The sequence below is a fragment of the Castanea sativa genome, chromosome 10, assembly GCF_040712315.1.
Source record: "Castanea sativa cultivar Marrone di Chiusa Pesio chromosome 10, ASM4071231v1".
In the NCBI taxonomy this organism is placed as follows: domain Eukaryota; kingdom Viridiplantae; phylum Streptophyta; class Magnoliopsida; order Fagales; family Fagaceae; genus Castanea; species Castanea sativa.
In genome coordinates, this window is record NC_134022.1 from 36493703 (window position 1) to 36516144 (window position 22442).

The window sequence follows — 22442 nt, forward strand, 5'->3', positions numbered from 1 at the left end:
TGGGTATCAAATTATGATTACAAACTTTTTTTTGAGAAGATAATTAAATATATTTAAGAATGTCTTAATTGGAAAATAATCTTGCTTCTTTATAACAATAATGATTTATCATGAATCGTTATCATGGGTTATATACACTTTTCCTTACAATTAAATAGTTGCATAGAAATTATGGTGCTATTTGATTAATCTTAATACCCATGCTTTTTTTTTTTTGAGAACCAATACCCTTACTTAATTGAAGAAATGAATTAAATAGAATTAAAAATGACCATACATATGTAGGCTTCTACCCAGTCACTGATGAGTGATTTACGATAAAATATTTTTGAATTCAAAATGAAATTTTATATTTGATATTTATAATTTTCTTTCTAAATTAAGTTACTTTTCTTTAAATCTAATTGAAAGAGGAAAATCCTCTTTTATATATATGTGTGTGTGTGTGTGTAAAATGCCAAAACCTAAAAAAGAAAAAGAAATCATTAGGGGTTTTTTCCTGGGAAAACCCCCAAAGAAAATGAATTAATATTTCACCTAAAATAATATGGAAATTAAATCACGATGGATATAGAAATAGTGGTGGCTTAGTTGTTATTTAGTGCTCTCTGTTTGAAGTATTCTTTAACGTTATTGCTCTTATATGTCCTCTAAAATCAATGCCCACCATTTGAAATTATCAAACTTGGAAATTTTCACAATGCGAGCAGCACGAGCAAAAATGCTAGTTTTAATAAATGAAAAGTCTTACCGTACAAATGGAAATTATATGCTACATTTAGAAGGGTCATCACCAAATTGAGGTCCAACTTGCTGGCTTGCTCATAATTTTAGGGATTTGATTGGAGAAATTACACTAAAGCTCACAAAATAACATTCAAACTTAGCATAATTAGGTGGCTGACACATCATTTTAGAAGGTAGTATTTTTTTTTTTTTTTAGTAATGCTATAGACATAAACTATTTTATAACATTTTTACAAAATGTTGATGTGGCTAATGTCTTATTAGTTTTCATCTAGGCCACCAATAATTTTTTTTTCAATATAGATATGGTATTAAGTGGCAGATCCATAATTTTAGCAAATTGTTTTTCTTTTAATAGGAATCTAAGACTCCAATTATTCTGTCTTGAAATACCGTTAAACTTTACTTGGTGTTTTTTATATATATTTTAGTAATGCCTCTATATTTTTATTGTCATTACACATATATTAGTCAATTAATGCATTTTTAACCAAATACTTTTTTAAAAATCATTTTTAACCAAAAAAATAGGCAAATGACAGATTAAGAATTAATGGTCAGTGGAAGAGAAATGGTTCGGAAAATTAATACACAAATGACAAATTATAAATTAATGGTTATAAATAAAAATAAAAATAAAAATGTGAACATAAATACCTTACTAAAAAAAACATTTTCTTTATTTGAAATTTTAAAATTATATGCCAGTTGTTTCTCAAAAAAAAAATTATATGCCAGTCTACCAGATGTTGAGTATTATGGCAAAAATTCTATCCTGTATAGATAATTTTTTGACTCGTTTTTTATCCATATAGTACTAATTAAATGTAAGACGATGCCACATATTATTGTAGTATGATTTGAAAAGTACATGTCATTGTAGTATCAAGTATGCATTTGCTCATTTTGGGATCCAACTAATAAAAAGGAAACCCCAATTAAAGTTGTGTGTGTGTGTGTGAGAGAGAGAGAGAGAGAGAGAGATCTCAATATGACTTTTGGAATTTTTTTTTTTTTTTTAAGTTTTGGAGTTCAATCTCCGCCTACACCAAAAACCGATTGATGTCTTAATCTGATGATAATGAGCAAGATCATCAAAAGCGAACGTCATAAATTAAAATTCTCTTCTACCTTTTTTAGAAGAAGCAAAAAAAATTAAAACTCTATAAAAAAATAAAATACCCAATACATTAACTCGAATTCAAGGGGGAAGAAAAACAAACATTTATGGGAGATTTGACACCTTCGATATTCATTGTCAATTATTTTCTTAACCTTAGATATATGTATGGGTCTAGTTAATTATTAACAGGACATCTTCTTTGCTTTTAACAAACGACTGAAATTAAAAGTACAACCACGTCATTTTTCTTTTGGGCAAATTAACGCCTGGCAAGATTTCTCAAGTAAAAAAAACATATTGACATAAGGGTAATGCAAATTGCAGAAAGCTTGGACTACATGAGGTGAAGATTTCATTTTTTGCAAGTTAATAGGCAAATGGAAGGGTAATGGGGTCGGGAATGGTTAGGAAAATGAATGGGCAAAAGGATTCATCGAGACCCTTTTTTTTTTTTTGTTGACAATTACCCTTAAACATGTTATTGAGACTTTGCCAATATATATGTTTGCTTGGTTTTTTTTCCCCATTCGACATAGAGATAACTCTCTAGCTATTTGGGCGTACTAGCCGATATCACATGCAATGCTCGATTACATTACAAGTTTATAAGAAAATATTTGTAAAAAAATTATTTTTATTTAAGTATAATACTTACTAGGTACATTCTTTTTTTTTAGAAAGAGGACAATAGTATTTGAATATTATTTATATTGCCTGTCATTAAAAAGAAAGGAAGTGTCATTTTTTTTTAATTCAATAGTTACAACGAGGGAGGGGAAATTTAAATACTGGATGTTATGGACATGCCAATAAATGTGAATTAATATATGTATGAAATTTCCTCCTGGAGACTTGAATCCCAACTTTTACCCCCCACACCCCCACATAATATATGTATGAAATTAATATACTTGTGAAGTGACTATCGCACCAAGGGTATGCGATGGTTGATTGATATAATTCAATATACAAACTTATTGTTGGAATAAACTTATCATGACTAACATAACCGCATAATTATTTTCTATATATTTTTATTGCATTTATTATTTAATTTGCTTTTGTGTTTCGTTGGATTTTGTTCCATTTGCTACTAAAAAGAACTAAACTTGAGTAGGAACATCATATTCCAATAACCATATAAATTCCTTTGAGTCTTACTGGCATTGCTTAAAAGAACCCAAATTTACTCCTCCATTCTCATTTTACTAGGGGAAAAAACCATATAAATTCCCTTTTATATTAGTATTTACTAGGGTGTGAAAAAAAATTGCATGACCCGCCAACCTGCACCAACTCCGCGCAACCCATATAGGTCCATTAAATGAGGCAGGTTGGGTCAAGTAGATTAGATAAATAATTTAGTGGGTCAGGTTGAATAGTAGGTTGAGATATTTCTAACCCGCCCCAACCCGATCTGCCCGAACACACACATACATTTTATCATGTTGCAAAACTCTATCTCAAATCCACACCGTCTTAAATCATTTCTCTCATCTCTTTCTCTTTCTCTTTCTTTTTATTTTTATTTTTTCATTTTCAAATTTCTCTTTCCTAATGAACTCCAGCTGCTCTCTCTAAGATTTTGCTATTATTCTTACTCTATGTACACGTCTAATTTCAAATTATAAGATGTTTTTCTTTTTAATTTTCAATGTTATAAAATTTCAGTCATTCTAATAAAAAAGAAAATAGTATTTGTAATTATTTTTTATAAAAATTCCATTTTTCCTTTCCTTTTTTATTTGAGGAATCAAAAAAAAAATTCAATTTAATTGAAATAATTTCATTTAGTCAATTGGATTTGCCAACCCACCTAGCTTGCTCAACCCGCCGACTTGAAACTGTTAAAATTTTCAACTAATTCATTGGATTTATAAAATGGTGGATTGGAATTTTCTCAACTCACCATTGGCATGTTTTTTAAAAATATAGTCCTCCACTCGCCCAATTCGATCTGTGCACACCCCTAGTATTTACTGCATCACCTACAAAAAATAATACTTAGACATGATTGCATGTAATTTGTTGAACAAATGACAATAAAAATGCTATTGTATTTATTTCTCAAAATAAAATGCTATTATTTTTTTCTGAATAAAAAAGAATGAAAAATAATTATACAAATGATTAAAATTTTTGTTGAATTGGAAGGTTATGTGAAGGGTGTTCTATTTTCTTCTCATGAAATGTGACACATATAAAGACCTTCAGTTATTTTAATTTAGAATAAGACGTGTGGAACAAAATTATTAGTTGTTTTTTTTTTTTTTTTGCTGAAAACAAAATTATTAGTTGAGATTTTTTTTTTCCTTAGAGAATTGGGATTACATATATTAGACACCTTTTATTTTAAAGCTTTATCAACCAACACGTTAGTTTACATACTTGGCATTTATATGTTGATAACCATTTCCTTCTTAAAAAAAAATACATTCATACATACATACATACATACATATATATATATATATATATATATATATATATATATATATATATATATATATATATATATATAAAGGCTGCACAAAAGTTTTATTAAACTTTAATTACTAAGAAAATAAAATTATTTATTGATGAATACAACTAAATAGTAAAAATTAGATAATTTATTAAAAAAATTACTTAGGTGGAAGGTTAAATAAATAGTACATATTTGTCTTTAAAAAAAAAAAAAAGGAGTGACACATGGCACTAATTAAAACATGAGATGAAAATTTAAATGAAAGAATTATCAAAATATGTGTCACATGACAGGACCTTATTTATCAAATTCAAATATTGAACAAGCTCGCTGTTGACCTATTGGATTGGACTCTATCGGACTGCTGAATAGAACCTAAACCATTGACCAAACCATTGACTACACTAAGAAAGTCGATCACATTTAAGGCTCCTAAGTCACTTAAACTGCCTCATCTCTTATTATGGGTTCATCATATACTCAAAATTCACCAATTCTCTCACACATAATGCAACATGACATGATTATTTGCCCCTGCTCGCATTAGTATTGTCAATCCAAAAAAAAAGAAAGCACTAGTATTGGTGGAGGCAAGTAGGTTAAATCTTAAATTTAGGAACTAAATATAATAAAATGTGTTGCATCAATGGAGCAAAAGCCATATTTTTTTACTGTTGAGCTCAACAATGCATAGCCAAAGATGGTTGTGCATTGTAACTAAGATGGTAAAAAAAACAATATTTTTATTATAAAATATATTATTTTATTGCGTTGACAGTGGTTGTTGTTGTTGTTAATTGTAGTAGATATATTATTTTATTGTGTTGTTTATATTATTTATTGTGTTGATTGTTGAATGCTAAAATAAAACTACTAATGTTAGTGTTTTGTAAAATGATGTGATAAAATAGCTTTTGTAGTGCCAACTTGCTAAAATTTTGGCACCACCAATGTTGATACCATTTTTTGGCCATAACAGCCTCTTGTCAGTCACTGATGCTGCCATTTCTCGAGTCTTTACAACCATCTTACAGCATTTTTCTAGCATTGTCATCCCAATCTACATAATTTCCTTGGCCAAACCACACAATTCTCTTGTGTTGCTTTTCTTTTTTTTCTTTTTTGAGAAATCCTTCTCTCTTTTTATAGCTTTCTCTCTCCCTACATAATTCTCTACAACATTTTCTTGTTAATTACAACAAAATGCACATTATCCTAACTACTTAACCATATTCTAACATTAAGCAACTTAGAGCTTTCACATTGGGTTCTTTGAAATAAAGTTTTTTCTAAAGTGGTCATTACCATAGCCAAAATTCAAAAAAAAAAAAAATTGCATCTAAAAAGGTCATAGCTTCTTTTCTTTTTTTTTTTTTAAATTCACCATTCTAAAGAAACCATTTAAAAAAAATAGAGATTATCCTCTGAAAACGGAGGAGCATTGTAGCTCTTCTGTATCATTGAAAGCATTTTTTACTCTCTCTCTCTCTCTCTCTCTCTGTGGGAGAGAGAGAGAGAGTGTGAAACATATTTACACAAAGTCAAAAAGTAAAAACAAAAACCCGCCGTTTCAGCAAGTTGAATATGAGTTAACTCTTTTTTTATGAGTTCCAAAATCTCTACAAGTTCAATTTTATTAAGTTTACGCATCAAGGGCCCTAAATTCAACAATGTTCCCTAATTCTCTAAATTTTTTTTTTTGTATAATTACAAATTACAATCAGTTTATTTGTTTATTGTACACTAATAAATTGCCAAAAAACTTGGTTGCATATCTTATCATTAGTATACAAAATTATTATTATCAGTAGTTCCCTTCTACCTTATCTTGATTGAATTTTTCTTCCCACTTGTTTTACTTGATGTTTTCGAAAGGAGACACAAAAACAAGGTTAATTTGAAGCTTTGTTCAAGTGTAGTTTCACAACAACCTCATCATACTTAAAGGTGACTGAATTGATTCATCAACAAATTCAACATTACAAACCAAAAACATTCCATCAATCTAATAGAAATATAGATAAACATTAATTAATTTTGTATACTCTTTAAGGAACTCAATTTTATTTCCTGGAAGTAGAAGATGGGGGACCTTCTAAACGGATATAATCATACATAATCCCTTGGAAAGGGCTGGCACTTCTTGGTTGTGTCAAAAAAATAGTATTATCCCCTTCAACAAGCCGACCACCTGGTACGTCCACATTGTAAAGCCAATAGAGCCCGTGGATTCCATGTCTAGCAATTGAATTGTCCTTCCCTATTAGTCCACTTGAAAACAGAGGATTTGCTTTTGGATCGTTAACCCGAACCTTCAATTACAATTCATTTAGAATTAATGGTGTCAATATGCATTCAAAATCGATGCTACTAACAAGTAATGATCTTTCTCTCCATGTCATTGGCATTAAGCTAATAATCAGAAACGAAGTTTTATACCTGCAATTCAGAAAGAGTGGCAGATGCCAGTGCCACTCGCAACTTATAAGTAGCATTACGATTCACATTGTCAAGATTAAATTTGATTTGCCATGTAGTTCCTTGATACGTATTATTGTCTTTTTTCCTGTGATGCAAGAAATCTAGCTTGTTAATTGAACTAGTGGATAGCTACACTCTAATAATCCGAACTTTAGCATTAAAGATGATATATAATTGTACATAGAAATTCACATACATTTGAAGTTTTTTTTTTTTTGTGTGGGGGGGGGGGGGGGTAAAAAATTACTTAAAAATTATCTAAAATGAACTCAAACAGTATTGTAGCTAAAGTGAAGATTTGAAGAAAAGTTTGATCAAGCCAAAAAAATAAAAATATAAAGAATTGCACCTGGTACACTGAACATAGAACCAATCTTTAGTGTAATCACTCACACCAACTGTGTAAACTAAGTCGTTATCAGGATAGAGTTCTGCATATCTTTCCCACAAGCCATACTGTCTAAACCTGCCAATTAAAATGTGTGATCATAATCTGATTGAAATTCTGTAATTATGTAATTAACCACGATATATAACTTATATACCTAGATTATGTAAGAATAATATATATATATATATATATATATATTGGAAATAAAATCGAATCATTTCAAAGGGTTGATTATTCATTCATGGAGAGTTAAGTAGTACTAAATTGTTAACTGTGACTGAATATGTATTAAATTTTTTAACTAATTCCTAGGGGAAAAAGGAAAAAAGAAAGTTGTTCAACCTGTCAGGATGATTGATATAGAGTTTGTTGATATACTTTGGATTAGGATCAGGAACATAAAATTCAGCTGCAGAACGATCAGGGATGCCAATTTCCCATAGCGTAGGGCCATCTCTTGGAGGCTCATAAACAAGATCACCCATGTCAATATCACTATCTGCATTACATGTCACTCAAACTATCAAAGTTCACATTTTAACAGTGTAACTTAATAGGAGATTAGGAGAAAGAGGAACAATAAAATTTATTTAAAAAAAATACCTGCAGTTATGTTAATGACAACATCATATCTGTAATCTCCAATAAAACCTGGGACCCAAGCATAGAGATTATAGTCCCCAATACGTATATCGTTAATTGAAAAATAGCCATCCTCGTCTGCTTTGCTCCAGAATTGGTAGTTCTAATAATTGGGAATTGACAAGGTAGCTTAAATTGTGAACACCATATGACTAATGATCAAATCAATTACATTGGTAATGGGTGGTTTTTAAACATAGAAGGTAGCTTAAATTGTGAACAAAAAAGAAAGGACAAAAATTATAAAGCCCCAAAATAGATGTAGCTAGAACATAAAAAATTAATCTGTCACCTTGCATTCTCTTTGCCATGATCCAATGTCACCTTGAGGAGCCAAGCCAACATAAGCGCCATTAGCAGATACATAGTCATTGCTAAGATACCTAGAAATTGCATAGTTACAAAAACAGTAATTACATAAAATGACCAACAAAAGGTGATGATTATTATTGAAAATTAAAAGGACTTTCAGCTTGAATTCTCAGACAAGAAAATTAAGAAAGAAATAAGTGTGTTTATTCTTGAAAATTTTTAGATCAAACTTAGGTGTATAGTATGTATGCCCACCTGTCTTGGACTAGAAATCTACCACTAACGTTACCACGTTGGTCTGACTTGGGGAAATCCTCAGAAGCAGGAAAGCTATAGGGCCAGCTTTGGAGTTCAATCATCATCTAAAAGATTGAAGATAAAGTTTGTGTTAATGCTTTGTTTATAGGCTAATTAATTGTCACTATTTATTTTACAACAAAAATGCAACATTTTGGTGGTAAACCTGTGTTTTAGCATCCTCCCATAGCTGAAGTGGGTCGTCTCCATCATATACAGAATTAACGTACATAAAAACTGGGCCGAAAACTTTCTTCCATTGCTCACCTGCATCAAATTTTGGCACTAGATCCTCTCCGGAGTAATGTGCACTAAGAAACATCTGATAAGATTGTTTTAATTATAATTTACACATAGTTAGCAATCATAGTAGACATATAGACTTTGTCTTTTGGGCTAGGCTAAATCATAGTCATAGGCATTAATGGGAATACATTGTGGTGATTTTTTTTTTTTTTTTTTTTTTTGGTTTTTGAAAATGTCTAAACTATTATCAATTTTGTACAAAACTTTTCCTCAAAAAAAAAAAAATATATATATATATATATATATATATATATATATTTAGACAGAACTCTTACAAACAAATTTGACAATAAATGTGGTTAATATCATATAAATAATGTAATAAATATTTTTTTTTCTTAGATACTAACACATCAATTTGTAAGTTATGCTTAATAAAATTTTTTGTATTCTTAAAATCACTTGACATTGCAAAATGAAAACTTTTCTCAATACTATTGTACTGCATGCAAAAGAAAACAAAAAGCCTACAACACAACTTTTTTCATAAATATTTTCGTAATTGATGAGAATGAGTTAACAAGTTATTAATAATAAAGTGGTATTAATGATGGACATATGTGAATACCAATAACAACTTGTCTTCTTAACAAGTGATGAAAAGGGTTAACCAAAAAGAAAAAACTTACAGCGAGGGTCGTGGGGCCCACATGTGAGGTTAGGTTTTGTTTGAGAGGACCACCTGATCGAAATTCATTGCTAGGTGTGATTTGCCAGAATCCCACACCTGGATTAATGGAGATCCACCCATGTACTTGATTATTTTCATTGTTACATGAATACTGGTACTTATCATCCACCTATACAGCCACCACCCAATCAGAATTGCATATTTTTAATAGAGATAGCTTGCATCCAATGTAGAGATGGCAAAAATTCTCCATCCTAGCTTCACTACCTGTGAGAGTTTTTCCTGCACTGAAGTGGTGATAAACCCTAAATGTGTATACTTTATTTCATTTACATATTCTATTTTTATTCCCTAAAAACTTACTTTTTTCTCTCTTTTAGAACACTCACGACTGCCCCACCTTTTTCTGTTTCATCTCTATCTCATTAGAGATGGTAAAATACCTCCAATTTACCAACCTACTCTGCGCTAGTGTTTCTTACCTCAAAGAGGGGACAAGGCACCCTTAATCTAACTTCACTCAACCCTGTTGTCATCCCTCCAATGCCTCAATATACTGAATACAACATAGAAACACAAACATAACACGTCCAAAAGAGATCATACGTGAATTTTGTATTTAGACTAGTGCACTAAAGCACTAGACCAAAGCTTCACCCTATCTGATAGTATCTCTTGTAAAACTAGACCATAATATATGCACGTATTCATGTGCATCAATCACATGGGTAATGCTAGTCTTTTATGTACTTTACCAATTCAATTTATGTATCAAATATGATTAATGAGATTATTATTGTAGATGAAACAATTGCAAGGCAATACCTCTCCTTTTAACTCTGGCTCCACAGGGTTGACTAGAAGGACTGCCTCTGGATAGGCTAGGGCTTGGCCTCTTGAAGGTAATCGATCATCCGGAAGGGGCATGTATCTTTGCCTATTGTCCGCTAGCGCCATATAATGGAACCTACATTTTTTTTAAACATATTTTGTATAGTACTTTGTTGGGTTATAGTAGGGGAAGGAAAGAGAAAGGAAAATTGCAAGGGAAGAAGAAGGAAAATGAAAGAGAAAATAAAATTATTTGTCTCATTTGTGTTTAGATGTAGGAATAAAAAATGAACAATTAATATTTGAAGTACTTCCAGAATCTCACTAATTTGGCATTATTCTTGATCAGACTCAAACCCAGGAAAGCTCCAATGTGATAATAAAAAATGGACAATTAATTTCATGATAGAAGAAAATGGAAGAAATAATAAAAGGAATTGTGTACTTGTCTTTTCTGAGCTTGAAAGCAATCCTAGTTTCGTCGAGGTTGAAAGCAGGCCAATCATTGAGGTGCTCGTAAATGGCATAAGAGTAGAAGCCCGACGACCCTCGAAGCATTATAAACCTACTTGATACATTATCAGTACAGCCAATATCAATGTTGTTCTCAATATCGTTATTATTGAAATAAATAGTTTTTAAGGCATGAACATGGACCTTTTGTCGATATTTAATGGGACAAGCTTGCTCCCCAGAGAGGGATCCCACGTTCTTGTGAATGAGAGTTCAACTTGTTCCTCAGTTTGAACTATAACCTTGAAACTCGTTCCTTTGATTCTGCATGGTAATATGCATTAGTTTGTACGTATTTAAGCAGATATTCATAGTTATTAAAGGTGGTCCAATGGGGATAAATTTGAGGTTTTTTTTTAGCCATCACACTTGTCAAATAGACGTGGCAATAAATATAATTGTGTCACATCATCAATATAATAAAAGGCGGATGTAATTAAATTTGTAGTATTCCACTGTTGAACAAATTAATCATGTTCTCCCTAGCCTCGCTTAAAAGAAAAAGACTTTAACAGCTCTTTAATCTCAAATCAAGTTGAAGTTTGTAAAGGGGAGCAAATGCATAAATATATATATATATATATATATATATATATATATATATATATATATATATATATATATATATATATCATTAGAACCTTTAAAATGAAATTACAGAGAGAGGCAGGACTAAGATATCAAGAATTATAAGAACTTACACATCAAATGCACCAGCTGTTCCTGTACTTCCTGGTGAGCTCCAAACAAGGTCCCAATACCTAAACATTCCATTTGGAAAAATAGGGTCAGTTCTATAAACACGCCAAATGTAAGCAATTGAATGCTTAATTTAAGTTCATAGTTCAAATAGTTCTCAGTAAGAAAAAAAAAATTATAGTTCAAATGAATCAAATAAAAGAAAAACATCTTCCCAAGTCAACAATTTGCAAGCTGATCTCATATATACTATATAGTACTGTACCCTCTATTTGATTCGTCGTTAAGGACTTCAAGCAAGTTGTCAACGCCGTTATATTGAACTCCAGTAACAATTCCGTCAGGATTCGATAATGTGACTTGGAGTAGGCCATTGTCCATTACCACCTGCACATGAAATTGAACAAGGCTCTGTTACGTGATAGTTTCTGCAAGTTTCAAATAACCATGAAGCTAAGTTCAGACCAATCCGTAGCTCAAGAAGAGTATAACAATAATAAATCAAAGCTATATCTTATCTATGACAATTTGTGGCCTCGATAAAACACTTAGCGCACAGAAATATTAATTAAAAGGTACACATGATTTACATGACGATCTCCAATACGTAATTGCACCCCCAGAAGTGGCATGGTGATCCTCTCACTAGTCTTGGAACTTCTTGAGGACAATGAAAATATGTCAAATGGTATCAACAAAGAATATTTTACTCAAAACCCATAATGATTTTGTGAAGAAAATCCTGTCTACTTCTTACCAAGATCTCTGCAGAGAAATGTCAAGAAATTTGAAGGTTTATATAGAAGATTATGTTTGGGCCTTTCGCACAGTTTTTCTTTGAACTAGAGATAAAGCAATATAGATTCTTTCTCCACTTTTCTCATGTCGTAATCTCTTTCCTTAGTCGCCACCACTGTCTGGTGCATTAGAAAATATAGCGTACAAGAGTCGCTATGTGAATTAAGCAGCGAATATTCTACAATATCATCATTATAACATAATGGAATGTATGACTGGAAAAGATTTTCTGTTAATTTATTTGATAGAGGTGATCAACAAGGACCTACGGCATGTCCAATGAGATGAAACCCCTCCAAGCATTGTTTGCCACGCCATGCAGTCGTTATAATCTTGTGCAGGAGGCTTTAAATTTGAAAGCAACTTTAAGGTTTTGGACAGATTGCAATTTCAATTCAGAGCACACAGATAGGTAACTTAGATTGCCATCTAAGTTTTAAGAATTGCTTCATAATTTTTGGTTACTGCTTTTTTGGAAATAAGCATGCAATTTTGCTGACATGGCATTGTTTATATATCTGGTTTCAAGTTTTTTTTTTTTTTTTTTTTGTGGATAAATCATATCCGGTTTCAACTTTCAAGTTACACCTACTATAATTTTATATTAAATAAATATTTTGTCAATGGTACATCATGTATTCTCTAGATAAGTATCATGCAGTCAAAGACTTTGTAGCTAAATTGGCACCTCTCCATGTACAAAGTGCTTGGGGGTTTCTAGGAGAAAAATAGTTCGAACTGCAGGGTTAGCAGCATGTTGTAATTATCTCTAAAAAAAATAGATAAGTATCATGCATGAACAATTTTATATCAATCTACTGTCATTTATTATCCAATTCATAAAGTTATACATTAAATGTATTTCTAAACAGTAAAAAAAATCTAACATCTTAAAATTTTCTAAAACAATTATTTTTAATCTTCAATTGTCTTGATATTTGACAAGCGACAGAGTGATACTAAGGATTTACTACATTAAACTTACTAATTAATCTATCATTAATTACAAACAAGTAATTCAAACATTCAATTATTAAATTGTTGAAGTCCAATCACATTCATTGTTACATTAATTTTTAATTTTTATGTAATAAAATTTGTAGTACCTTTAATATTTTTGTTATTTGTATAATAGAGAATCTATAAGCTGCTGTGCTGCATCCTTACCTTTCATTAAACTATGATGGAGAATGTCAAATAGCACCGGCACAACAACACAACAAACCCGCTATTTCCCTTCTCCGACCAAGTTGCAACTCAGACAAAGGGCTATCAGAGGCTAGGTCTACTTGGTTGTCCTTTGTGAACCAAGTTGGAACTCAAGAATAATATTGCCTGAGGCTAGGTTACTTGTTTTCTACGACGAATTCAGCTTATCCCATTACTTGTAAAAGTCTCCAGTCTCCACACACACACAGTTGAGCCTAAAACCTCCTCTTAAGAAAGTGGGACAGACACTACCGTGCTAAGAAAATTGCTGGTGATGCTTGTTTCAAATAAAAATTCTGCATACTTCCAAAGTTTATACCAATGGCTCTTAGGATTACAGGGAAAGATGACAGACTGCCCGTTAAAGAGAAAATGCATCAACTTACATATCAGTCTTTGTCAAGTTCTTTATTTAGATACAAATTGATAAGAGTGGAAGACATGCTTTATATATACATGCATAGGGTATAAATAAACACTCTAAGATGTGATAAATACTACTGCAACTCCACTAAAATGAACTCAGAGTTCATCTTTGACATTAAAAGAAGGGGGGCCTTCTAAACGAATGTAATCATACATAAGACCCTGGAAAGGGCTGGTGTTTCTTGGTTGCGTCAAAAAGATAGTATTTTCTCCTTCAACAAGCTGAGCACCTGGTACATTCACGTTGTACAGCCAGTAGAGCCCATGAATTCCATGTCTAGCAATTGAGTTGTCCCTCCCTATTAATCCACTTGTAAATAGAGGCCGCTTTGCATTTGGATCGTTAATCCGTACCTTGAAAATAAAATTTAAAAAAAAAAAAAACTTCATTAGATCCAGTTTGCTGTGTAAATGGAATCACTCTAGCAGCATGATCAGTAATTAGTCAATCTGGACATTGTCTTTGGCCAGGAAAAAGGAAGCTATCTGGATATATCATACCTGTAATTCAGCCAGAGTTGCAGATGCCAGTGCAACCCTCAGTTTGTAGGTACTTCTGCGATCCACACCGTTAAGTATGAACTTAATTTGCCAGGTTGTTCCCTGATGTGTGTTATCATCTTTCTTCCTGCAATGCAAGAAAGATAGAATGCAATGTATAGCTCCTGACATGGAACAACCATGAATTAAAAAAATAAATAAATAAATAAACCATACCTGGGAACCTGAGCAAAGAACCAATCTTTAGTATAATCACTAACACCGACTGTATAGACTAAGTCTGTATCAGGATATAATTCTGCATACCTACCCCATAACCCATACTGCCTGAACCTGGCAAAGGACATCATCATGGCACATATAAGAATAAGTACATAGCCACTTTGAAAACTAAGCTTATTTGTATGAAGATTAGCTTATCTTCTTTGGAACCTTCTTCATTAAAATATTATTTGGAAGGATTTCATCATACAATTTGTAAAGAGAGTAATTGGGGGATGTTTATTATCAAGACGTTTAGGACAGAAAACAGTAATCTCCTTCAGGGAAAACAAATGCAATGAAGTGAGCTAACCTGTCAGGATGATTGACAAACAGTTTGTTAATGTACTCTGGATTGGGATCAGGAACATAGAATTCTGCAGCAGAACGATCAGGGATACCTATTTCCCACAATGTAGGTCCATCTCTAGGAGGTTCATACACAAGATCACCCATTTCAACATAAGAACCTGCAATACAAGTTGTTGAAGCCATATATAATTTATGGTACATTTGAAGAATCTAAAATATTCATAGAAGCAATACCTGAGGCTATGGTAATGGAAACATCATATCGGTAATCTCCTATAAAACCAGGGACCCACGCATAGAGGTTATAGTCACCAGTACGGATATTGTTGATGGAAAAATAGCCTCCCTCATCTGCTCTCGTCCAAAACTGATAGTCCTAATAAAAGGAGAAGAAAAGGTACTCTGTAAGGACATCTCTTATTGTGTCTTCATTGAAACCTGACTTTGTTGAAACATATATTTAGAAATGTGATTTCTGACCCATTTAGTTATATCATACAAATTTCACTCAATAATATTACTTAATGATGTATCTTGAGCGCATGCTAACAAGCAGTAGTAGATCTCTAGGAAATGTTGTTAATAATTCAACTTTGCAATTGTTATATTCAAGCATTCGGGAGATCATGCATCTTAATTGTCTTCAATTCATCTCAAGGAACTCTTGATGTAACAAATTTGAAACAAAGCTCTAAATCACTTTTGAAGTAAATTAAGTGACAGTATCCTTTTAGGCCTACATCATTTGTGCTTAACCTTATACATAATACGTGTATTAGAATTAATTGATTTTAACCCTAAACACTCTTCAATTTAGTCTGCTTAAACTACCAAAATTTTTTGCTCAATAAATTACATAATTTATTTGAATCTTAATTTAAATCTTAATCTTTTCAGGCCAAAAACATTTAAAAAACAGCCTTGAATTAAAATTCCCAATTTTCCCCTCTGCACCTGTGTCAGTCATTGGTTTTCCAATTAAACTCAAAGAAGTAAAACAGTATTTTAATTTTTAAAGTGTAACATAAATTAACTAAAATGTATACAATAGTACCAATACAATGTCAAGCCTTCCCTTTTCATTCTTTTAAAAAATAGAAAATTATATAGATGGTCATGATGATAACAAAGTAAAGGTTACAAGGCTACCTATTTCATAAACAATAAGGAGACATATATTCTAAAAAATGAATAAGGAAAAAAGGAAGGACAACTTTTGCGGTCATTGGGACAAAAAATAGAGTCAGCTTGAGTCTCACCACTATACCCATAATGATTGGCCATACTATTGCTATACATAATGGAAAGGACATTTTAAGAGGTTAGATAATGGGGACAGCAACTATGTTTCCTTGGAAGAGTATTTGGAAAGCAAAAGTACCTTCTAAGGTGGCATTTTTTGCTTGGTCTGCAGCCTTGAGAAAGATTCTTACAATTGATAATTTATAAAAATGGAGGGTGTTAATTGTGAACTAGTGCTGTATGTGCAAGAAAGATGGAGGGTCAATCCATCATTTATTATTACACTGCCAAATGGCTAGTGAATAATGGTCGTTTGTACTGTGTTTGTTTGGAGCGGAGTGGGTTTTGCCTAGAAGGGGTGTTAGATATGCTGGCTTGTAGGAAGAGGTGATGTAGTAAGCTTGGTGTTGAGGCTGCTTGAAATGCTACCCCTCTTTGTGTTATGTGGACTTCATGGAAGGAGAGGAATGCAAGGACCTTTGAAGGCTCAGAACGATCTGCAGCAGATTTGAAGCTCTTGTTTTTATGTACCTTATTTGGTTGGATGATGGCTATAACTGACTAGTCATCCAGCTGTGTCTGTTGGATTTCATGGATAGTTGTAATTTTCATGTTCACTGATGCACCAACAGTATATACCCCATATACTGTATGGTGTTATTTTTACTTTTGAATAAAACTTACTTATTTATCAACAAAAAAATAGGTTAGAAAAATCACCTTGCATTCTCTTTGCCATGATCCAACGTCTCCTGGGGCAGCCAAGCCAACATAAGCACCATTTGCTGGCATATAATCTTTGCTAGTATACCTAGACATTAAAACAGCAAAAACTTCAATGAGACTCATCTATGCTCACAAAAAGACCAAAAAAAATAGTACATCCACATGTGCCAATTAATGATAATAGTACATCCACTAAAGTTAAAAGATTATCAAGACCTGAAAATTTTACACTTGATCCTTCAAAATGCTACAAATCAAGAGCAGAGTAACCAGATAATACTTTATTTCCTAATCTTTCAAAATGCGACAATACAAAACAAAATAACCGGATAACCTTTTATTATATAAAAATTGAAATACAAGCATCTGATCTATAAGAACACTTGTAGATAAACCATGACAATAACAATAGAATAATGATATGACCACTGATACAAATAAAAACCTGAAGAACTTTCCTAAAAGTGCACTAAGCTTATCTCATGCGCATACCTATCTAGGACAAGTAGTCTACCACCAACATTGCCACGTTGATCAGACTTTTGGAAATCCTCAGATGCTGGAAAACTATATGGCCACTTCTGGACTTCATTCATCATCTGAATATTAATTTTTATCAGTTATTCCCCATCAAAAGATCAGAATCCAATTGTACTAATTGTTTAAAACAATAAAAGGATGCAGATTTTCTAAGTTAGACCTGTATTTTAGCATCCTCCCATAGCAAAAGCGGATCATCTCCATCAGATGCAGAATTAAGATAAATAAATATTGGGCCAAAGACCTTCTTCCATGGCTCACCAGCTCTGAATTTCGGAACCAGGTCTTGTCCCGCATAATGAGCACTAAGAAACATCTGATGATACCATTTTAATAATCTAATCTAATTAGAATTATCAAGAAAACCAATGATACAAATTTATGTTTACAGTCAAGGGTAATCACATAATAAACTCCATGTTTGAACTTAGTTTCAAATTAAACCATGAAGGAAGAATTGCATTAAGGTCAAACATATAGTTTCCAAATCTAGGGATGTGAATCACTTGTTATGAGATTGAAGCTTTTCATAGAAATTGAATTAGGGTTGCACCCCTTATTGCACCTTTTTCTACTGGTAAGTTATACACACACCTGTAGGGTCTTGGACCCCAAAACTCACCAACTACCTTACTCTTACAAGGGCAGTGCCTTTGAGTTAGAGCTCATTGGCTCCTTATTGCATATTTTTAATGAAATTTATTACCTATTATGAATTGCAAGTAGTATTTTGGTACCCAAAAAAGAATACAAAATGGCTTACTTATGTGTAAAGTCAGTAATTAATAAACACAGTTTAATGAAGATTTAATCATCTTGCAGGTTTTTTTGGTGTGTGTGGCACTAAAATACTAGTGAAAGATATATATATTTATAGAGCAGTGTTTGTTATACACACTTTGTTTCACAATTTCCAATGACTCAGTGCATTTTGAGGTTTTATATTGCAATGGTGTTCAAACTATGGGGTGGTTATTGATACCAATTGAAACTTCGTGGTTTAATTTGACACCAAAATCAAATTCTAAAGTTTATATGTAATTACCTTAAGATTTTATAATAAGCAAGCCACCCTTATTGCAAAATGTTCACAATGACTATCCATCATTACCGCAAGGGTGGTGGGGCCCACATGGGAGGTTAGACTTTGTTTGAGAGGTCCACCAGATCGAAACTCATCACTAGGTGTGATTTGCCAGAATCCAACAGGTGGGCTATTAGATATCCACCCATGTACTTTAATATCTTTATTCTCAGAGGAGTACTGGTACTTGTCATCCACCTGCACATCAAGAAAACATATCAAAACAAAAAATAAATAAATGAAAATGCAGGTATATGCACCTATTTATATCTGAAGAGAAGAATCTCTAATTCTCCAGCAAGCTCCATCCTGAAACTTTGTTTTACAAGCCACAAGGCACTCAAAACATTGCCAAGTCAACTTGAGAAAGTGTCGGGACAAAAATGAATGCTATCTTCCAATAAACAAAATAAAAGTTTATTTACAGCTATGGATATCCTACCCTTAAATTTTTTTTAAATGATAAATAATCATTTAAGAAACTAAAAGACAAGTATGGAAGAAGCACCTCTCCCTTGTGCTCTGGATTAGTTGGGTTGACAAGTAGAACAGCTTCAGCATAGCCCAGGACTTGGCATCTTCCTTGGCATCGGTCATCAGGAAGAGGCATGCATCTTTGCCTATTGTCTGCTACGGCCATGTAGCGAAACCTAAATACCGCATTGTTAAACAGTTATTTATTTATTGAACTAGTGAAGAAAATTTGACTATTGGGAAAAGAATGGGAACAGTACGTCTCATTAGTTTACGTGTAATTTCTTTTATTTTATATTTTGCAGAACTTCTATAGTTCTATTTACATCCTCACCAGTTTTCTACTGATCACAATTTTCTTCAATAGAACGTTTCTTGACTTTTCATAGAAAAATATAAATATAACCAAACTAGAGCACTGAGGATGAAAAACGCATAATTTCCAGAATAGAACATTACCACTTGCCATTGGGATGTTCACAATATAGTCCAGTCAATTAACAGAATAAAAAAATTAAAGATAAAGAACACCCAACTTCTTCTTCAAACCATTATAGTTATAACAAAAATGCTTATAAAATTTCTTCTTAGAGGCCAAGGCATAACGTCTTCAAATTTTCAGATGATATCAGTCTTTGAAATAATTTAAACAGTATATATAATTGTCAATCTACTTATCAAATATATATACAGGAAATCTTATATGATATATATATATATATAATGAATAAAATATGTATACTTGTCTTTTCTGAGTTTGAAAGTGATCCTCGTTTCACCAATGTCAAAATCGGGCCAATCCTTCAAGTGTTCATAAATAGCATAAGAGTAGAAGCCTGAAGAACCACGAAGCAATATAAACCTGGAAGAGAATCGCCAAAAGCAATCATGTAATGAACATTCTCCTGGAAATAAACATTATATATATATTGATAAGTAGAAATAAAAACTATATGTGATTTGAGAATGACCTTTTGTCTATATTCAAGGGAACAGACTTTCCCTCGAGGGATGGATCCCACATTCTCGTAAATGAGAGCTCGACCTGGTCCTCATTTTCCACTACAACCCTAAAACTTGTTCCATAAATCCTGCATAATAACCAGTTCATGATTTGCATATTGGCCTAAGCATAATAACCAAACTTCTAGATAACAAAAATTTCGGGATGGAAGAGAGAGGAAGGAGGGAGGGGGATGGGGGGTTTGAGATTCACTGCAGGATTGACACTGATTAAGTTAATATACTCCTAAATCAGTTTGGACACAGTTTAATCACTAGTTACAAGACAGAGGATTCTTAAGTGAGATATTTGTTTCAATTAGATTATTTTAAGAGTTACATAGTAGTTGCTGAGAGAGAAAGAGAGAGAGAAAGAGAGAGAGAAGTTGAGATGGGCATACACATCAAATATTCCCTTGCTCCCTGGTGCACTCCAGACAAGGTCCCAATACCTACATATTCAATTGAAAAACAGAGACAATTTCAAATCCTAAGTCAGAAAACACCTTCAATGTCCACTTAAATTAGTTTAAAGAAGCAAAAGACTAGAGAGCAAAATTTTAAGTTTGCTGTCTGAACAGGTTTTCTATATAAAGCCTATTACATAAATAACTATATATTGTTAGTTCGAGAGATACCTATCTAAATCAGTTTTTCTTTTTCTTTTTTTATAATTCGATTGTTACAACAATAGGGGAGGGGGGATTTGAACCCTGGTTCTCCTCATAAAGAAGAACAAGTAATGCCAGCGAGTTACAAAGCTATTAATCCAACGTTGTATTCCAACACAAAACCATTTCGAAACAAAATAATGGAAAGAGAAACTGAAGCAACAAAAGCAATTGTATAACAGTATACCCTCTATTAGTTTCCTTATTAAGAACTTCAAGCAAATTGTCAATACGATTATATCGTATCCCAGTAACTATTCCACCTGGATTTGATAGTGTCACTTGGACTATGCCATTATCCATCGTCACCTGCATAGAGCACCAAGTTAAACCGAAACATTCAAACGCAATCTAGAACTCACTTTTTAACAGAGTCTAGCCAATTGAACCAAAGAAAATACACAAGAAAAAAGGGAATAGAACACGGGCTTACATAACGATCTTGAATATGCAACCTCACTCCTACATTCGACATGTTGAAACCTTTGTCACCACCTTCAGGAACTTTTTTAGGAGAAAACAAAGATCTCAATGCAGTTCTTGGATGTTTGATGATGTCCATAGATAGACAATAGTTTTATAACAAAAGCTAAAAGTCCTTAGTCCTTACACATGCGAGTGCAAGAGTTGCTTGCTGGAGAAGCCAAAGCACACATCATGAAATAATGAAAAAAAATGTCAGAAATTAATAATGATAAGCTTCTTCTAAATAAATTCGATATTGAACTTGAAAATAACATGTTGTCTGTTTTTTTGAGAACCGTAATTAATTAATGTTGATTGATCATCAGAAAATTAATTTGTGATGGATATGTGATATTTATTTCTGAATAGGAAATAGCACATGTAACCGAATTATGCCAAATATGTAACGGTCTCTAATTAATACTAATAATAAAATCTCCTATAAAAATAACCTGGAAAATGATATTGAATTCTAGACTAACCTGGGAAATTGGTTGCTTTCACGTTCACCGACCGGAGAGATATAGATAGATAGATAGATAGAAAGGCGTGATAATCGTTGAGGCCGTTGGGTGCGATTGCTGAGGCAGAGTGGATGGGTACATTTTCCAGCGCTTTAAAACGCTAGCGATCGTTGGTGGAAGGAAGGTTGTGGAGTTGGAGAAAGATATTCTTTTTTTGATAAGTGAAGAAAGATATTCTGATTGACTATTTGGATCGTGTTATACAGTTACAGTTACAGACCTGCTAAATAGGATCTTGTGCCATGTAGTAGATACAAATAATATCTGGAGGAGAGAGAAACAAACCCAGAATTTAATACAACCTATATTTAAATATTCTCAACTAGCTGATGATTATTATTTGGGAAAATAATATATTCATAATATTTTTATAATAAATTTTAAGTGATAGGTGTTACTAATTATTATTGTTGGGTAAAAAAATAATCTTAGGCTGAGTTTGGATACAGTTTCTTCCGCGTCTACGTCTGCGTCTGCGTCTGAGTTTTTTGTTTTTTTTTCTTCTTCTTCTGTTGCAGCAGCACGGGTCGGGGGGACAAGGCTACTGTTCATGTTACTGTGCATGAACAATAGCCGCATTTTGCTGACTTTCAGCACATTTGTGGATCCCGTGTACTGTTCATGGGACCCACAAACTTCACTTTACAGAATTTTTTTTATTAAAAATAGGTCCCACGGTACTATTCACACATTTAAAAATTATTTTGCTACAGTGTTTTCAGTTTTCAGTTTTCAGCAATAAGCTCTATCCAAACGGACCCTTAGTA

General features: G+C 32.5%; 2 protein-coding genes across 2 annotated transcripts; both read right to left on the reverse strand.

Moving 5' to 3' along the window:
- Positions 1-6273: 6273 nt before the first annotated feature.
- On the reverse strand, positions 6274-12190 carry LOC142613392 (uncharacterized). The gene is made up of 15 exons (XM_075785734.1): positions 12031-12190; positions 11706-11827; positions 11443-11502; positions 10886-11005; positions 10674-10793; positions 10223-10364; positions 9396-9566; positions 8627-8782; positions 8419-8525; positions 8144-8234; positions 7813-7954; positions 7552-7708; positions 7168-7284; positions 6777-6903; positions 6274-6649 (listed from the first exon to the last, which is right to left on the reverse strand). Exons 1-15 carry the CDS (start codon positions 12070-12072, stop codon positions 6401-6403), a joined length of 1923 nt encoding a protein of 640 aa, XP_075641849.1. The 5' UTR covers positions 12073-12190; the 3' UTR covers positions 6274-6400.
- A 1532-nt stretch (positions 12191-13722) lies between these two features.
- Positions 13723-21893, reverse strand: LOC142613391 (uncharacterized). Its single transcript, XM_075785733.1, has 16 exons — positions 21634-21893; positions 21120-21320; positions 20874-20995; positions 20417-20467; positions 19985-20104; positions 19756-19875; positions 19048-19189; positions 18567-18737; positions 17616-17771; positions 17408-17514; positions 16910-17000; positions 15182-15323; positions 14949-15105; positions 14591-14707; positions 14375-14501; positions 13723-14227 (listed from the first exon to the last, which is right to left on the reverse strand). Exons 2-16 carry the CDS (start codon positions 21246-21248, stop codon positions 13970-13972), a joined length of 2010 nt encoding a protein of 669 aa, XP_075641848.1. The 5' UTR covers positions 21249-21320; positions 21634-21893; the 3' UTR covers positions 13723-13969.
- Between the last annotated feature and the right edge of the window lie 549 nt (positions 21894-22442).

Coding starts and splice junctions, on each gene's coding strand:
- LOC142613392 (XM_075785734.1), bottom strand. CDS start 12,072: ATGCCACTTCTGGGGGTGCAATTACGTATTGGAGATCGTCAT. Junction 10,794..10,885: donor CCATTAAATATCGACAAAAG/GTCCATGTTCAT, acceptor TGTATCAAGTAG/GTTTATAATGCTTCGAGGGT. Junction 6,650..6,776: donor CCACTCTTTCTGAATTGCAG/GTATAAAACTTC, acceptor TTGTAATTGAAG/GTTCGGGTTAACGATCCAAA.
- LOC142613391 (XM_075785733.1), bottom strand. CDS start 21,248: ATGGACATCATCAAACATCCAAGAACTGCATTGAGATCTTTGTTTTCT. Junction 19,876..19,984: donor CCCTTGAATATAGACAAAAG/GTCATTCTCAAA, acceptor ATTCTCTTCCAG/GTTTATATTGCTTCGTGGTT. Junction 18,738..19,047: donor ATCCAGAGCACAAGGGAGAG/GTGCTTCTTCCA, acceptor CTTGATGTGCAG/GTGGATGACAAGTACCAGTA.